The 19,033-nt window shown below is 31.2% G+C and overlaps 1 protein-coding gene across 4 annotated transcripts in view; it reads left to right on the forward strand.

Annotated features, from left to right (window-relative positions):
- Positions 1 to 10,155, forward strand: part of LOC106462578 (signal peptide peptidase-like 3) — a 47,788-nt gene extending 37,633 nt beyond the window's left edge. For all 4 annotated transcript variants that reach the window (XM_022389872.1, XM_013922514.2, XM_022389874.1 and 1 more), the window contains 6 exons: positions 990 to 1,061; positions 2,064 to 2,152; positions 2,734 to 2,779; positions 3,313 to 3,460; positions 6,092 to 6,201; positions 7,270 to 10,155. In XM_022389872.1, coding sequence (XP_022245580.1) covers positions 990 to 1,061; positions 2,064 to 2,152; positions 2,734 to 2,779; positions 3,313 to 3,460; positions 6,092 to 6,201; positions 7,270 to 7,338 — 534 coding nt within the window. In that variant the 3' untranslated portion in view covers positions 7,339 to 10,155. The remainder of the gene's footprint in view (positions 1 to 989; positions 1,062 to 2,063; positions 2,153 to 2,733; positions 2,780 to 3,312; positions 3,461 to 6,091; positions 6,202 to 7,269) is intronic.
- The last annotated feature ends 8,878 nt before the right edge of the window (positions 10,156 to 19,033 follow it).

The raw sequence follows: 19,033 nt of genomic DNA on the forward strand, positions 1-19,033 counted from the left end.
TTATGTGCCCAGTATACTATATACTAGTCAGTTAGGACATGTTTATCAATAGGATATTGAACTGAAATGTTAAAAATTTTATAGATTAACACTGAAAACTTCATAGGAGATAAAAGAAAAATAGTTTGGTGAAAATGTTAGAAAAAAGAACAAAATGTTTTGGGAATTAATGAGGTTATGAAAAATGTTGAGAATGAAAGACAAAAAATGGTTAATTAAGCTTATTTAAAGTTATAATATTAAAAATATTGCATTGTTGACATTGGGTGATCTGGTTTTTTTACCCATGGAAATATGTATTGATTGTTCATCCATCTTGGCCCCCCCACTGGTTCAGCAGTAAGTCTGAAGACTTATAATGGTAAACAAAATGGGTTTTCATACCCCTCGTGGGCACAGCACAGATAGCCTATTGTTTAGCTTTTTGCTTAATAAAATAAACAAGCAAAACACACACTCATCCATCTTGACCTTAGAGGAGAAACTTGTCTTATCTGAGAAGTGGTGTATACCCATAAAAACATCTGAAATGTATCATTTCTATGGAAATGCAGATGAAAAAGAACTTTCTCACTTGTAATAACAGTTTTTATACTGCAATCTTCTTTTTAATAAATCAACAGATGTTGTAAGGACATAAAAAATCAAATTTTTGTTTAAAATGTTAATCTTTTTTTTCACTTATGTTGCACCTCATCAAGAGATGTAAAGAAATATTTAAAAAAATATATACCAAATAAATATTTTTTTTAATTAGAGATGTTGATCACATTAGTATAGTTTAACAAAATTATCTGTTAGTAGTTGACTTAGCCGAGCGATGATTAACATTTTTAGTAAATTTAAAACACAATTTTAGATTTTAGTTAGGTTTGGTAGTTTGGTATGCTAAAATATGCAGTAACACTTGTTTGTGTAGTTGCTAAATATCAAACAGAAAGGTTGCATTTTGTATCTGGAAACTAAACTGTATAATTGTTTTTACTCAGGTTTTTTTCTCATCATATATGTTCAATGCAAATGTGATGGTAAAAGTGGCAACAAGGCCAGCTGACAATCCGGTAGGATAATCTGAATTATTCATACTTTACACAGTAGAGGTTGAAAGTTTAAATAAAATTCAATTACTTGAATTGGCAGTAAAAAGTCTGTAGCAGTTTGATGCTTGTTTATTCTTGGCTTTTGAAGAAGCAGAAGAGTATCCTTAAAGTGTAGGAATTGGGAGATGTTTTAAAAGAACACTCTAATCCTAGGTTCAAAGACAGCTCAAGCATTGTTAAACATGCACTAGGTGAATGTGATGTAGTCCCATTCCTCCATCCTAATAATATGTTCAAAGTAATCAGTAAAGCTAAAATGAGACTATGCTACAAGTGAAAGAGACTCTTCTGAATCTTTAAAGTAAGACAAAGCAAAGTGTTACTGGATTTTTAATCACAATTTAGGTAGTTAAATTTTCTTTATACTTTTCTGAAAAAAAAAGTTCAAACAATTACTGTATACAGTAATTGTGCTTTATTTTATATTACTAGGGATGAGAAATTGCTATTTATTTTCTAAAGAAAATAAATGTTTCTACTAATGTTACAATGTTTGTTTCAGGTGTATTAGGTTAAGAAATACTAATGCTGGTTAGCTAAGAGATTAATAAAAAATAAATGCCCTTTACTCTGATTCTGAAAATAAGAAAAAGTCTTTACTTGCAGAACATTTTAAGTAAACAATTTAGAGAATTGTCTAATAATAATCTATCACTTATATTAACTTTCAGACTTCATGTTAGATATATGTTTTAATAGTGTGGGCAACAGTTTTTAATAATATTGTATGCAGATTTTTCCTCAGCTTCTAATAAGGTATAATACATCTTCAGTAAATTACTACAGATAGTTGCTTTAGTTGTGTTGAATATTTTATACATTTCTCTACCGTTTGTTTTATTCAGCAAGTTTATTACAATAAATAAATTTTTATTAACTTGTCAGAGTGTTCTTTTATCCAATGTGAAAAGTTTCTTTAAACTCGATTTGATTGTGATATTTGTTGCTCATAATACCTTACAGATGGGATTAGTTGCCAAAAAATTCCATTTTGGAGGAATGATTCGTGAAGCTCCAAAACTTTCACTTCCTGGAAAGTTAGTGTTTCCAAGGTAAGTCGTCATTTTACCCTTAGCTTATACCTTTTTCTTACAAAAATGTACAACATCTTTGATTGGATGCTCACTGCTTAACTAATTTTCATGTAATTCTAACTGAGCTAAAAATGATTTTAATAATTCTTTTTCTCTACATAGAACAAATAAGAGAAGGTTTTTGAATTTAGTTCTATTGAAGTTGAGAAATTATGCAGTTTAATTATGTAATTTCTATGTTGTTTGGCTGTTATATCTGTTTCTTAGCTGTAAGTGTGTTACACCATTTCTTTTGTTGTAATCAAAAGATAAGTATGGCTTTGTAGTAAATATTCCAAATTAAGAATTATTTCATGCATTCTTAACCATCATTTTTCTTTAAATTATTGTAGGTCAGTAATCTAAAATCATGGTTTAAATATTAAATTAAAAGTATAAGAATTGTTCTAAGCAATTTGATTTCTTTTGGCTTTTATCATAGAATATTGATACTAAACAGTTTTCCTCTAATGTGTTTACACACACACACACACACATATATATGAATACTTTTGAGTTATTTATGTTTTCTTATTTAGTATTATGATTTTTTATTTAAGCATGCACAACAATGGACATTTTTCAATGTTAGGACTAGGAGATATTGTAAGTATGTCAAATTTTTTGTAAAGATTTTCTTTAACCTGAAATTGATAATTTAACATGTTTGTATGCATTAATTCATTTATTTTCTTCTAAACTAAACATCTCAAGTCTTGCTAGTTGTTTCTCTTGGTGGGACTGTGGTAAATTTACAGACTTACAATACTAAAATCTAGGTTTGAATTCCCTGCAGTGGACACAGCAGATAGCCCAATGTGGCTTTACTCTAAACTCAATCAAACCAGTCTTATTAGTTGTTAACAATATTAGTTTAAAAAAATAATAATAATATACTGAATATCATGTCACTTGAATAAAAACTACATTTCAAGTATTTGTTTGTAGTAATTTCAGAATTATTTAATTTTATACCACTCTGTGCTTGCTTGATTTAATTTGAAAGTTTTTTATAAAGTTTAAAGATTTCTTAATAATTTGTTGTTATGTAATTTTTTTTTTTTGTAAATGTGTTTCATATTTTTAGGAAAACCGTTTGTTTTTTAAAGTTTGATGTGCTGGTTTGGTGGCCTTTTTAGGTGATGCCAGGACTCCTGCTCTGTTTTGTGTTGCGATACGATGCTTACAAGAAAACTCAGCTTAGCTCAGCTGAAACAGGTGTACCCCCACCAAATCAACTGAATAAGATTTCCTACTTCCATTGCTCATTGATTGGCTACTTTCTAGGTTTGTTTAAGTTAATGTAAAATGTGAAAATAATTTCATAATTGAAATTTACACAGAAGAACTACACCGATATTTGAGTAAAAATTTTCTCTAAAATACTTTTGTTACTGAGAGATCATTATTCTGACCATCAATTACCAATAGGAAAAACAGTCAATTTATAGTAGTAAAATCAGATTGTCAGAAATTTTACACAGTATTAACAGGTTACTAATAAATAGAAAAATGTCTGTTTGTAATCAAGTGGCTAAATACGTTTTCTGTATTAAAGACTACTAATTTAGTTAATAGGATAATCTGTGCAATGGTAGACTGCATTAAAGACTAATTAGTTAACTCTCTCTACACAGGCTCGGTCAAATTGACCAACCATGTTACCACTTTGTACTCATTTAAAGTTGTTATAGTTTTTATACTAATAACTTTTAATATAGTATGTGTATCTTCACAAAATTTGGCAGACTTTCAGTAAACATTACAAATCATCTTTTACTTACGAAAAATCATATTTTTCAATGAAATATTTATAATAAACTAAAGATTTGTCCCTGAATATATTGAGTCATGTTTTTGAATAGCCCGAGTGCAAAGGGATTTTCATGTTAAGAATAAAAATACTTTTTGTCATCTCAAAAATCTCAAATTTCATTTGCATAACTTTGAAAACCTCCTAAATATATTTCAAATGTTTTTTTTCCAGTAAAACTTTATACATTATCTGTTATTTTCTTTACCTTAAATGTATATGAGGTTGGTCAATTTGACCAACCTCGTAACCACCAAAAAAAAATCTAAGCTACCCTTTTTTTCTTTCTAGAATGACTTCAAATTGTAACATGAAACGACATTTGTTTATCCTAAGTAGCTTTAAACTTGTAACAATATACATCTATTTATAAATTACATTTTATTGTTTATTGCCCTTTGAACCATGTCTAACTACTATTTATGCCATTATAAGTTGTAATTCACGTGGGGAATGTGTGGTTCATGTAGCTTTATCAAATTACATTACCTGTGAGCTACTCCAAGCTGCTCATGCACGTGTCTCATGAAAAATCTTTATTATATTATTATTATTTATTTTACCAAACTTAATCTTAATTAACCTAAAGAGTTTCCTATTTTTACATTTTAGATACTCTAATAATAGTAAACAAAAAAAAAATAAAGTATTTACCTGGACCTTCTTATTTTTTTATGCTGTCGATTGTCGATGACACTTAACCATGCTTTTTTATACTAATGGTTGTTTAATGTTATTTAATCAAATAATGCACCAAAGAACATAGAATAATAACATGCAAAAACGAGACAATGTCCCATAACTATCACAATTTTTCTGGCTTTCTAACTGCTGTAAGAGCTGTTACAAATTCATCCAAGCTAGTTGATATGTTTCCCATAGAAACATAGCTTGTAATGAAAGAGAAATGTACAATTCTCTGTACAAAGTAATATAATATGCCATTTGATAGATAAAAATCTTGACTTTCTATTGGTTATAAGTGATATAGTATTAAACGTAAGAGAGCACTATTAACAAATCCTGAAAGAGAGGGTGTGGCAAGAGGGGTCTGATTTTCTATTTGATAGCTCTGTAACCAAACAAAACCGAAGGCTAAGAAAATTATGCTTTGTTTGAGTGATGATTATGTTATAGTGAGCAATTTACATTAAACTTTGTACTTATTGGAGGGGTGGTGAATAAATTAGAGAAGAGAGGGAAAATGCCTAGAGAAAAAATGTCACATTTCTCTCACTAGGGGAAATTCAGGATTTCTTTTAATATTGCCTTACAAAATTAAGAATTTAAAACTTATATACTATTAAAATATGGATTATTAGCTACAATTTTTTGCTATACTAATTGGTATAACATAAACAAAAAGTAGTTTAATAAAGTTTTGAATGTAACTCACTAAAACCTTCATGACGTGTACAGTAAAAGATGCCTGTGGCAATAGGGTTAATAGGAGAACCTGTGCAGTAGTGGACTGTATTAAAGACTACTTAGTTAATAGAAGTAGAATGGTAGAAGTTTTAGGCACACACACATGGTAGAATTTATTAACATAATGTGAAATTACATCAACATAAAATGATTACTTTCATGACATTTTTATCATTAATTCTTAGTCAGGCTTTAACAATTAAGTTAAACTTTTGTTTATTCTTTTTGTTTCTATTCTTCCCAGAGTATCAGAAAAAAAGAGTATCAGAATCTATCAATGAAAAGTTATACTGTTGTTGTTTTTCTCTTTTCATGTAATAAAATTTGACCAAACCATAAGTTCTGTGTTAAGCCTAAAGTTTGAACAAAACTGTTTTTGCAGTATATTGAATGTGCAATAGCCAATGTTTAGTTTAAAAGTTATTTTGAGACTCTTTATAGCAGTATTTAATGTATTGTGTTGAATTTATGGTTCTTCAGCATAAAATATTATTATTGTTTTTTATTATACAGTTCTTACCTTAAGTTTCAAAAAATGACTGTTTTGAAATTATGCTAACAATTGTGATCATCAGTAAAAATAGAAATTTCATCAATCTTTTTTACCATTGCATTCTTAGTACTTCAAGTGTATTTGTTGTAAACAGTATTTCTAAAACATAACCTTGTTCTTATAGGGCTTTTGACAGCAACAGTATCTTCAGAAGTATTTAAAGCAGCTCAGCCAGCTCTACTGTACCTGGTACCTTTTACCCTTCTTCCCTTACTCATCATGGCTTACTTAAAGGTTAGTTGTTACTTTTGCTCTTCTTCCTTTACTCATCATGGCTTATTTAAATGTAAGTTTGTCTTCTATAGATTTATTGTGTTTGTTAATACTATGGTATGTAGGCATACCATGTGTTTTCTACCTTTATATTTTTATTTAGGAATTTTTCAGAATTTTTCATTTATTCACTCTTATGCACATTTCGCATAACATGTCTCAAGAAAGTCAGTAAATATCTTCATTCTAGCTAACTATTGTTCTTTGTCATTCCCTTGGTGAAAACACCAGGACTGTCTGTAAAGCTGCAACTTGTGCTTTAAAGTATATGGCAGTGTCCTCCAATGGTAGGTCAGGTGATATCCTGAGGTTACAATCTCCTTTATGTTTGAATGAGAATTATCAGTCATGTGGGTAGTACTACTTGCTCTGGGCAAGTCTGGCATTACCGATTCAACTAAGTTATATGAGATTTAGTCAGTCTGAAATGTTATCTTGAGTCAGTCAGCTAGCATGGAAAACCATTCTCAAGGGAGTATAACCAGCCTGATCCATTCACAACTTCAGTAAAAGAGACTGTCCATCAACCATAAGGTGAAGTACACAAGCTGTTGCTTTGTGTCCAATCCATTTATTTCTTGTAATAGACATGGTTAGTTTAGCAAAACTCAGTATTACTTTGCAATAGATCTTGCCAAATATCCTGTTATATAGCAGACCTGCTTAATTTACTCTTTCAGGAAATTGGTTTAACTGAAAAGATCGCAGTACTATGGAAAAAGAATAAAATCAATAAACTTTTTTTCCAAGAGCAAAATAATAATAAAACAGTCCTTAAAATTGGGATTTAGATATAATGATAGATTAGTTGTTTTGTGGGTAACTAGATTTCAGAGGAGTTTAATTGTTTATGAAACTGAATTTATTTAAATCTAAAATGTGTAGTTTAGCTTAATTCCCTAAATTTCTTTTTATATTCACTTATAAGCTAATTACAAACAAGACATTCTGCAATATTATCATTATTGCTCATTAGTTGTAGATCTAATTAGATCCCAATCAACATAGCTTATTGATTTTATATTTCAGGGTGATTTGAGACGAATGTGGAGTGAACCTTTCATCACTTCACCACCATCTAAACACTTGGAAGTATGAAAAGAAAAAGAAGTTAAATATCTTACTGCATTGAGAAATATGATTTAGTTGCTGAGACTTCAGTTATAAGTTACAAAACAATGTATTGTGTATATGGTGGTCATAATCAACCAGAAGAACTGGGCTTGAACTGTGTTTCACAAATAGATTAAACATTTTTTGTGAATGTGGTCAGATTCTTGAACCTTTAACTAATTGTGTTTTTACAACTATCTTATAAGCAAAAGGCCAGTACATTTTAAAGCTGTGACTACTCTGTAAAGCATCTACTTTGAAATGAGGCATACATTGTGACGTTGATATGCTGTCTATAATTGATTTATTCATTGTCTTCTCAGTATTTTTTCATTATAAATTTCAAAGATTTCAAAATTGAAAACAAACTCAACTGCATGAAAATTGTCTTTATGTCAATTTCTGTGTCAAAGTTGTTATAAAGGGAAAAACAGTTGTTTTCAGTTTATGATTATTTCTGTTTCTTAATGTATCAAAATATTTATAAAAGTATCATTTCTTGACCAAATACTCAGACCCATTTTGAAAAGTTAAACTTAAAATTATTGTTATATAAGAATATCTGTTATTTTTATTTATTAACAACTCACTTCACTGTTTTTTAAATGAAAATTAAAAAGTCTGTTTTCATTTCAATTTAAAGCAATAAGTATTAATCTCAGGATGTGTGTGCATTTATTAACACTATTGACTGTGTTAAAGCTTTGACATTTTGAAAAATATTTAAAATGTAGAAGTATTTAAAATGGCTATGAGTATAACTAATTCCCAGTAAAAAATACATTCAACTTACATGGAAATCAGCCTTTTGTGATTAATATTATCATTTTATACATATTGTGATGATGTAATAAAGTTGTGGAAAGAGTCTCATTATTGGTTATCTTAGTAAGAGACACAAGAAGGGTTACAGAACACCAAGAAAGACCTAAGATATGTTGTTTATTAAATCTAAGTTCCTCATGGAATTTAAATCTTTGAATGATTAAAATTTGCCTAAAAAACTAGGTTTTTTTTTACATATTGAACAAAGCTGTTTGTGATGAAAAGTTTAGCTAGTTCAATTTGTATAGTTTATTGTTGTCCATATAGTCATTATATTAGAAATCTTTACCAAAAAAATCAATTCTTTATTGTGCACTCTCTGAACTTCTTTATGTTAGTGTTAGCATTACTATGATGTTTAAATTTTTTTCATAATCTTGTGTTTTGGGGTAATTGTTAATAATTAATGGTAGCAAATAATCATTCTTGATGTGAAACTAGAGGAGTTTTATGATGTTTTTGATTATTTTCAAAAGTATTTTAACATTTCAAGTATTTTGAAAAAGGCATTCAGTACTTGATATTTAGTAAAAGTTACAGTCGATGTTGATGGGATGGACAATATAGAATTATGGTTTCTTTCTTTGTATTTCTGTTTAATGTACCATAAGTGTATTACAGCTTAATGGTTGAAGAGGTATAGATAGTTTAGTACAAATGCATGAATTAAGCTAATCAACAAATGTAAATAAACTCCTTTTAAGAAAATGTTTTTGAAATGAATATTAAAAGCTTTTTCTCTGATTTTTTTTAAGCTTTTCTGACTAAAACTATTTAGTCTAAAAGAAGAGATGAAACTAACAAATTCTCCTTGTTGACAAACCTGACACAGTTCCATAGCAGGGCTACATAACATGTTAGAGCTAGAAAGTCCTATGCTTGAGAAATACCAACTGGCTTAAAAGCTGTTTGGTATATGTTTGTGACATAAATTTTATTATGAGAATTTTGTCATATACTTAAGGATATTGCTGGCTATCATTAGTTACATTTAACTTTGTAATTCCTGTTGTGCATATTTCCCATACATCAGACCTTCTACTGTAGTGTGCTGAGCTGTAACATGAGGTTTAGTATAATACACTTATTGCAGGAGATATGCCACAAACAAACATTATATACGTAAGGAACCAAGTTAAACAAGAAACAGGTAGGAGGTAACTTTATTCTCCTCTCATTCCACTGTACCTACCTTATTCATAAGTTCCTCTTGACATTAAATTAACACAGAGATGTGATTGTGTGTTTGGAATTTTGTTTAAACTGTTGTGGGAACGTCATCTGTTGTACAAATGATAAATGTAATTTAAAATGTTGTACTAATCTTAGAGTATTTAATTTACTTGTATTACCTCATCCACACCAGTCCTCATTTATTTACAACATTTTATGTAACATTTATGTTTTTTTACTTTGTTTTGTTTTTCTGAGGAGGCAGAAAACAACATAATTTTTTAGTTCTTGGTCCTTTGTGACAATGTTGCATTTAATGTAGGTAATATTTGATTAAACAGCTATTTATACGTACACAAATATGAAATAATAACCTAATTCATGTAGTGAGTAATGATACAGCATTTTTCACAAACTTGTGTGTGTGTGTGTATATATATATATATATATCACAGCTAGCATTGTATTTCTTCCTCTCTTGCCTCTAGTAAAGTATATAAAATAATTCCCAAACTTCTGTTTAAAAAAAAGTGAATCAATTGAAAACTATTGAACAACCAAAAATTTAGGATACCCCTTAAAAACATCTTGAGTAAAATGCTACTAGCAGAGTTTTTATATCTATATAACAAGAGATATTATTTTACTGATTCAATAGATTGGGCAGCTAAACCATCAAGTAATGATAGTTTCTTTTAGTATTTGATTCCATGACACATCTGATTAATAATGTACTTTATTTAAAGTTTTTGGTAGTTAATGAATTTGTAATAATTGATAATAAACCCTTTTTACAATCTCAAATACTTTCTGGTAGTTTTACTGATCATTAAAGCACACCATTTAACAATGTGAAATGAGAAAGTGATAGGATTTATTTCATTTGATTGTGGAATAATGATCTTAAGAAAATCATGAGTGGTCCAGAATTTTTATGATCAGGAGGGACATCTTTTGGTAGGAATGCATAAAGCAAAGTTCTTTGTTAATTTTGAAAAGTGTTTAAAAACGTCATTTGTTACAATTATGAAACCACTTATTGAATTCTGACAATCACGGTTAAGTATATCATTCATTTCACATAGTAGGTGGATATATGTAGATCATCTAGTGTGTGAATTTAAAACAAAGTGTTGTAGAGAATAAAGAAATTGTAGTGTAAAACACTAAACTAATAATTGAGTAATTGTTAAGTGCAGTAGCATTTCATGTTTTCTTCCCCATTATCACATAGTGTTGTAAGGACAGGGTTGCTGGTCATCAAGTCTGAATTCAGTGGAATCAATGTTCCATCAGCTCTGCATGCATCCAAGTAGCTAGGCCTATGTTATCAAGGCAAAAAAAGCACTTAATTCCATGTTTAACAGAATGCAAGTAAAGTATTACGAAGTTATGATACTCCTTTTTGTAAAGCCATACTAAAAATTGTAAAACAGGGTGACGATTTGTCTGAAAGTGAAAATCATATTTTTAAATCTCAGGGTTTATTTCCTTATGATCTAAATCAACATTTTCATAATACTTTTGCTGTTTCCTTAACTTATGATTTTTGTTTTGCTAATTGTTTTATAATTAATGACTTTCTAATAGATAGTTTATAAAGAAAATAATAGATGAGATTTTAAACGTTGTCTCAGCGAAAAGCTACACAATGGGCTATCTGCGTTCTGTCCATCGCAAGGAATCATACTTCGGATTTTAGTTAACTTACCGCTGACACACAAGATGACTATAAAGTTAAAAAAAAAGTAAACAGAAATTTATTGATTTTAATAAACTTTGTAGGCTCGGCATGGCCAGTTGGTTAGGGCGCTCGACTCCTAAAGGGTCGCGAGTTCGAATCCCCGTCCCACCAAACATGCTCGCCCTTTCAGCCGTGGGGGCGTTATACTGTGACGGTCAATCCCACTATTCGTTGGTAAAAAAGAGTGGCCCAAGAGTTGGTGGTTATGACTAAATGCCTTCCCTCTAGTATTATACTGCTAAATTAGGGTCTGCTATAGCGGATAGCCCTCGTGTAGTTATAACGAAGCCAAACATTATTTACAAATATGAAAGTCCTAATAGACCTTTGCTTTATAATTACAAAACTTTTTATGTAATTTAAACCTTAACAGTACATACAATGTTCTAATATTGATTTTTCAGATTCTATTCATAAACAAATTACTACTAGTACTTTGTAACTTTTGTAAAACATTCTTTATAAAGGATCTAAACATAGGTTACCGGAATGATGTAAAAATGGCCTTATATCGCTAATTCAAAATACGTAAATATATAATTAAACTATATTCTATAGAAAATATATCAGTCTTTTTTAATTAAAGTTAAAAGAACAAGAAGTGCTGGCTTAAATGATTATGCTATAGATTAGTATTTTAATCAGTTTAAAAGTACAGTTCAAGAAAGAAAGATATGTTACGATACCATTGATAGAACTAGATGTAATTTTGGTTTTATTTGTAGAATAATATGTACTTCAACTGTAATTAATAAGCTGAATTCTACTTACACTTTTCAAAGAACAAGTTTGTAACTAGTGTTAGTAAAGAATTTACAAAATTTGCTTGTAAATCTGTCAATTTTTTGAATTTTTGTATTTATATGTTATTCCAAAATTAAATAAATTTGCAATTAAATTCATGTTTATTACTAGTTCTGTAAAAACTGTTAACAACCAACCACCTTATTAAACAAAATCTAGAATTCGTAAATAAATAAAATGAAAGAGTTTGACTGCAACTTTAATCACTTCTGGACATTGTATGATAATATAGCTTATTGTAATCTAGAAACCTTAAATGAAGTGAAAATACTGTATAATTCAACGTTTTTACAACTTGATATATGAAATTCGTTTGGAAAAGACTGTCATAAATTTAAATCTTGGTCGATGTATTTACCAATGTATAAATTGGTTGATCTAATTTTAAAGTTTTATGACGAAAAGTAATTATTTTCTGTTATTTCTATACATACTAACCATTCTTCTAATGCTGCTAACTTAATTATGCCTTTCTTTTAATGAAAATTTGTTATGAGAAATTCCTTAAATTCATATGTATTTACTAGAATATAAATGATACATATATGCCGTAAATAGTGTGAATAATCAAAGTATTAATAACTGTATTAATAGCACATCCTCAGGGTTGAGGTAACATATCACTGTAAAAATATACCTTGTGTGAGTAACATATATTATTATAATTACCTTAAATCTATTGGTAACGTGTTATTTTTTATTGATTTATTCTTACACTGTAATTTTTATCAATGCTACCAGACATTCATTAATCATTATTCACTATTTCCTGCTTTGTTTTACGCCACGAAAAAAATTCATTGTTGGAAATACTAGAATTATTTTGCGATTTTAGAAGATGATGCCAAAACAGCAAAGTGTGGTCCCTGTGGGGGAGAGTATTATTTGTATCAAAAAAAAAAAAAAGACATCTAACCTTTAAGAATCACTTAGAAACGATTGACAAGACTACCACGCTTGTTCCAAGTGGATCAGAGCAGTCAAGCGCAAGACAGATAATATCACCTGCCAAATCAAAAGACGGAAAATCAACATTACCTTTTGTAGTGATGCTTACCGACAATAATGTTGAAAAGTTATTTGTCGACCTCTTCATCGAGAGCATTACACTATCGTCAACTGTGTAGTCTCCAGCATTTACAAAGTGAATAAAAGAAGTAGCTAAGGTTGACCGACCTAAGATAAAGACATTTTGAACTTGATTTGATACAGTGTAGGACTGACTTAAAGAGAAGTTAACAGAAGCTATATCTACTGTCATGCACATGTCCACCACTGCCGATGTCTGGTCTCTACATAAGGTATACATTACATGAAACTGAGTTAACATTAGGGTGATGGATGAGGTCCGCTTACTAACAGAGGGTACAATAAGATATTTATTATCAAGTAATTCTGAGTTCTTTGACTTTGAAAAAGAGAGAAACTGGGTACAAAAACGCAATGAACTAAACTTTGTTAAAACTTAAAAATTCAGTCAAAATAACACGTGTACAGGAGGAAGAACAGAACTTTTGTTTTATAGTTCTCTCTCTAAACTTTCCTAACAACTTGTAAAGATGTTTAATTAAAGTTAAACTTTAGGAGAGTATTACTATTTACAAAGAAAGGACTTAAGCTTCACTAACCAAACTGATGGATTGAGAGAGAGAGAGAGAGAGAAAGCTAAATAAGAGATCAAAGGACTATATACAAAATTCCGTAACATTATATTATCATGACACATACACCAACTATGTCAGTGTTGGTCAATCAACATAAAAGAGATTATAACATCGAAATATCATCAAACCTATAACTGAAGGGCACAACTTTCTACATTTTAGCACAACGTGCAGCCTTACACCATACTACCCATTTGCAGAACAGGTGTTTTCATCAGAGAATGACGAAAAACAAAACAGATAGAATAAAATTAATTTAATGATTTTCTTGACCACGTGTTTTGTGAAACCCGCACATATCAAAAATAAATGATAAAGTCAGAAGTATACTATGGTAAAAGCTTTGTTATCTGGCATCTTTGCATCTGGAAAGTCTTTGTAACAGGAAATTTCAATATCGAAGATGCTGAGTTTGTAGATATTGACTCAGCATTCTCTAGTCCTTCTAGTGATGACACTGGAAGCAGGAACGTTACGAACTATCAGCTTACACCCCATTGTAGGTGTGCATCTCAAGCGTTAAACCTAAAAAAAAGGGAGGTCGTATCGATAAATTTCTTACAACTGTGAAGTTGGAACAATATATCGAAGTTCTTTCTTAAGGTGCACGGCGTTGTGGAATAAACGTAGTATATCGTCACTAGCTACAAATGGGTTTTGAATACAACTCACTTAGAAAACTATTAGATCCAGGTGGAACTCGTGCTGTAAACTATGTTGTCTCAAAGCCAGTAAACAAGCTTGTTATAATCTGCAATAAGCTGGAGTTGTCATTCTTCCACGATTACTGCACAGTGTTGAAACCATTAATAAAAGCATTGGGCATTTTCTGAAGTACTTATTGAAAAAGATAATTGTCGTGAAACTCGGCGTTTGTGTTGGAATTTCTTCATTAGAAGATTGCGTCATAGAATCTGTCCAGAGTTTTTTTCTCTCGTGTTATTTATTATAATGAGACAATTGTGACTATTATCACTTGAACAAAGTTTAAGCTGCATTGGGTGACATCTCATAAAAAAGAGACGGTACAAAAAGACTTCTGGATGAGAAAACCAGGTGGTTCTCTTGTACAGAGTTAAGTAAGATATCGGTCTTAAATCCTGTTTTAAAGCGATTCAACTGATGATTTCGTTTGTTTTGCTCGAGAGACTGGGGAGAAGAACAATGCTGACAGTAAGGAAACTGACATTTAAGGAATGCTACTGATGTGCTTGCAATCACTTCGTTACTATTCTTTGGTAATTTTTTTATTTTATTTTGTTATATTATCGTTATCTGAAGTACAGTACAATCATTTAGTAAAGTGCACCCCTTGGAAATTTATTTAGTCTGGAGTCTTGTGTTAAGCCCGAAACGCAATAGACTCATTAGTAAGCCATTAGAATTAATCTTTCAAATGGCTTACTAATGAGTCTATTTAGAACTTTATTTCTTCTTAAGTTTTAGAGCTTCTGATCTAATCAACTTCATATTGAAAACTTTGGACAATCTAATTTATGATTTAATGTGAATGTCAGTGTCACAGATTTAAACTGACCGAGTCATAATTTCTGGGAGTCAAAAAAGAAAAAGAATATTTTACTTGATCGTGATAACCATAGGAGGATCTATGTCATGAAGTTTCAAATAATTTCGAATGCATTTTTTTACATGATGTAAGGTTGTAACGAAAGGTAAAACAAGGACTAATATAACCAATTACTTTTTTGTAAGCAATATGAAATAGTAATATTATTACTTTTATATTTGGTAACGAGTAATCAGTGATATATAGTTATACTAATACTAGTATTATATCGCCAAACACTGCAAATACTGATGAACTGGAAATATAATATATCACATCTGATACATAAACATAGTACTTAGATTTAGACGTAAAAGTAAGAAAGTGTTCATTAAAATACGTGGAATTATTGAAACACAGTGAAATTATCTTTCCAAATTTTTGACTTCCTTAATCTAATATAGCACTCCTTCAAATTTACACAAACCACATGATAGTTTCTTAGTTAAACAAACTGTACAAAATCCATTAGAAACTGTAATATCTTCAACAACATGGTTTACTAAAATGCTTTCAAATATTCTAAGGCTGCTCAGTGTGTTCCTGGGCAGTGCACGATGTCATCTCTTAGTTTTAATAACTATTAGTAACTTTAAAAAATCATAATTCTAATGTAAACGAAGTTAGCTTTTTATAGAAATTTGATTTCCTATTAGAAAACTTAAAGACAAAGTGAAACAGGAATTACCAGCCAATAATAGATGAACATTAGATGAGACTGTAACATGTAGAATACTCAATGCTTTGTACAGTGTACAATCGCTGTCTTTAGAGAGACAACCCCTATATTATGTATGAAGCTAAGAAGTAAAAAAAAAAATCAATACACATAATATTAAATTTTATTACACACATTCATAGAATACACTAACTTTCAGTCGGGGGGGGACGTCACAAAGCAAGTAATAAAAAACATTTTGTAAATGTAAATTGATGTAGGGATGGCAGTGCCAAAAAGAATGTAAACAAGAATATAGAGATTATACAGGTATGCATAGATCATCACTACATGACTTTCAATATTAAAATTTAATGTTACACTGTAAAATTTACGAGCAAAAAATGATTATGTGGTCGGTCAATTCGACCAAGCTCGAAGCGAGAGTCTGTAATAATCAAGACATGTTTTAACTCAACATGGGTTTTCCTTGTACGTAAGTCGTAGGCTCTTAGTTACACTACACTGATGCCTACTCTTACATGATAATGATATTATGATAAATAAACTGCATAGCAACAGTCAGGAAATATATAACTTTCAACTGCGTAACACTTAAGTCAAGCATGCATTTTACAATTATCAACGCAGACAGATGAGTCCTCTCAAACAGGCATGTGTACTGTCAGTTTCTTCTTTCTCATAATTTATATAACAACAACAAAAGTACGATCACTGAGGGACTTAAGATGCTGATGCATCATCGGTGATTCTTTCTAAGTAGCAGCCCCTAATTTAGCAGTGTAAGACTAGAGGGAAGGTAGCTAATAAACACCACCAACTTTTTAGCTACTTTTTTACCAACGAATAGTGGGATCAACTGTCACATATAACACCCCACGGCTGAAAGGACGAGCATAATCGGCAACCTGGATTCGAACCCGCGACTCGCAGATTGCGAGTCAAGTGCCCTAACACCAGACCATGCCAAGCCTCCTTCTGATTAGCTAATACCATATCATAAGACAGTGCTTACCTAAGTCAATTTGCTTTTCCACCTGTGTTTCCTTGAGTAACCACTTTCCAACAGGCTTGTTTATGTGCTGCTAGCACTTACCATAAGCAAACCCATTCACCACTTTTGTTTTATTACTGTTTCAGTGCATTATCTCTTTTGATGCACAACCACTTCACCCATTTGCTAATATACAAACTCAAGTGCATCTTATATTGCACAATGCAGTCAACTTACATTATTGTGGACATTGTGGTACATTTACACTGGGTGAGCTATCAAACATCAGATTCACTGGGAGCTGTACTTTTCGTCTGAAAATCAAGAGATTTGAGGAACAGCCATATGTAGGTGCTCAACTCAATCAATTTGGTTAAATTTCATAAACTAGGCAAGCACACATTTGGCTATCTGCCTGCCTCCTCAGCCAAACCAGCAGATAGAGTCTGGTGTAATGAAGTGCACGTTTTCACCACACCCAACACAGCTTGGTAAAAAAATTGCCTATTGAAGTTAGTTCAATGGTTCAAGAGTCAGTACTAGAGTCAGTATCTGAGATGACTGGAGAGTCCTGGTAAGGGTAAGCCAACACTGAAGCTTCAAAATAACACACTTCAAGATCCAGAACATGTATTCACATTCTTGCATCCGTAGAAGGTGCATATCGTCTTTAGTCAATGTAGACAGTGGTGCAGTTACCTTGAAAAAATTGGCCACAAACAGTCTAACATAAGACATAAAATCTAAAATGTTTCATGCTTCTTATTTGGTTTTAGACAGGATCCATTCTTTGAACGAAGCAATTTTTGTATGAGCAGCAGAACCCCATCTTACTCACTACATGACCAAAAAACTCCATTCTGTAATTTTAACAGCTATGCATGACGAAGGACATACACCTAAAACGTAGCTAATAAAAGAAATGTTTTATTATAGACGTGTGTTTTAACTTTTTACAACATCTCTTGCAACAATTACTGGCTAACTTCTATGTTTATCATAAAGGTTTCTGGCTGCTGGTCAGTTAGAAAGGATTTCTTACAATTGTCTGAAATGAGCAAGAAAAATCATGACACCAAACTTTTAACTAAGAAAAAAGTCCTAGTGTGTTATCCCACAATTCTTAGATTACGTATATCACCAATAATTTTCAACATACATATTCAGGGGAGATAAATCTCTACGTTTATACCAACTTATACACATCTATATACTCAAAAACAATTGGTCTCACTCCAAGACAACATGATAAAAACAGGACCGAGCATGTATAAACCATATCAAAGGGTCCTTGTGGTAAGTAGTCCAGAGGATTAGTGCAACTTATTACCTTTGCACAGCAATTTCGCAGGAATGTCGCTAAACATAAGCAGAGCACCTAAACTAAACTGTAAAACAAATGCTTGAATCTACTTAAATAAAGGTATATTCTTTATTAGTAATAGAGCGGTAAAATTTAGCAGTTTTCTTGCTAAAACATAACTTCTTCTTTCTTTGTCGAGTTTAACTTAATATTTGGTTGCTTAACATGTCCTATCGAAGTTATTATTATTGTGGTGTTATGACTCACACACTGGTTCCAATTGCCCCATAAAATACCATAAAGCTGGTATATGTTAACATATGGGTTGTTGCTGGGTGCCAGCCCACATGACTCATGCCCTGGAGGTATTTCATAATGCCCAAATTCTATTATAAAATCTTACATAAACTATAATATTGTGATATTTTCAAGTAAACTCATTTCCCATAAGAATAAATCTGGTAGGTCCATAATGTATCCCAAGCTTTGATTAGAGCTCTTTTGGTGTTAGCCATCTGACCCACTAGTAGCGCTCCTCCTCCTCGATCCGTGAAAAAGATGTAGCCCTCCAGGTTGTAGAGGGCTCAAGCCTCAGTATATTCAGTAGCCATTTTCCAACATTATTCCTTTTACATGAGGATATACACTAGCATAGGCCAGCTCATAATAATCTTAAATGGCTTAGTTGGGAACTCCACTCTTGGAAGTCTCTATGGCTATTTTTGGGGTAACTTTACTCGAGTGCGTCGACTGTTGTCGAGGTAGAGGTCTCTCACCTTATCTATGCTGACCTTATGAAGGTCAGTTCAGCAGTCACTGCTGATGCCAAATCCCCTTCTTAGCTATGGCAAGAGCCTGCTGTCTTGTCTGCACTACGGTGGTAGCATTGGACCTATGGTTGTAACTTTGGTCAACCCTCAAGACGAT

The sequence above is a fragment of the Limulus polyphemus genome, unplaced genomic scaffold, assembly GCF_000517525.1.
Source record: "Limulus polyphemus unplaced genomic scaffold, Limulus_polyphemus-2.1.2 Scaffold1201, whole genome shotgun sequence".
Classification (NCBI taxonomy): domain Eukaryota; kingdom Metazoa; phylum Arthropoda; class Merostomata; order Xiphosura; family Limulidae; genus Limulus; species Limulus polyphemus.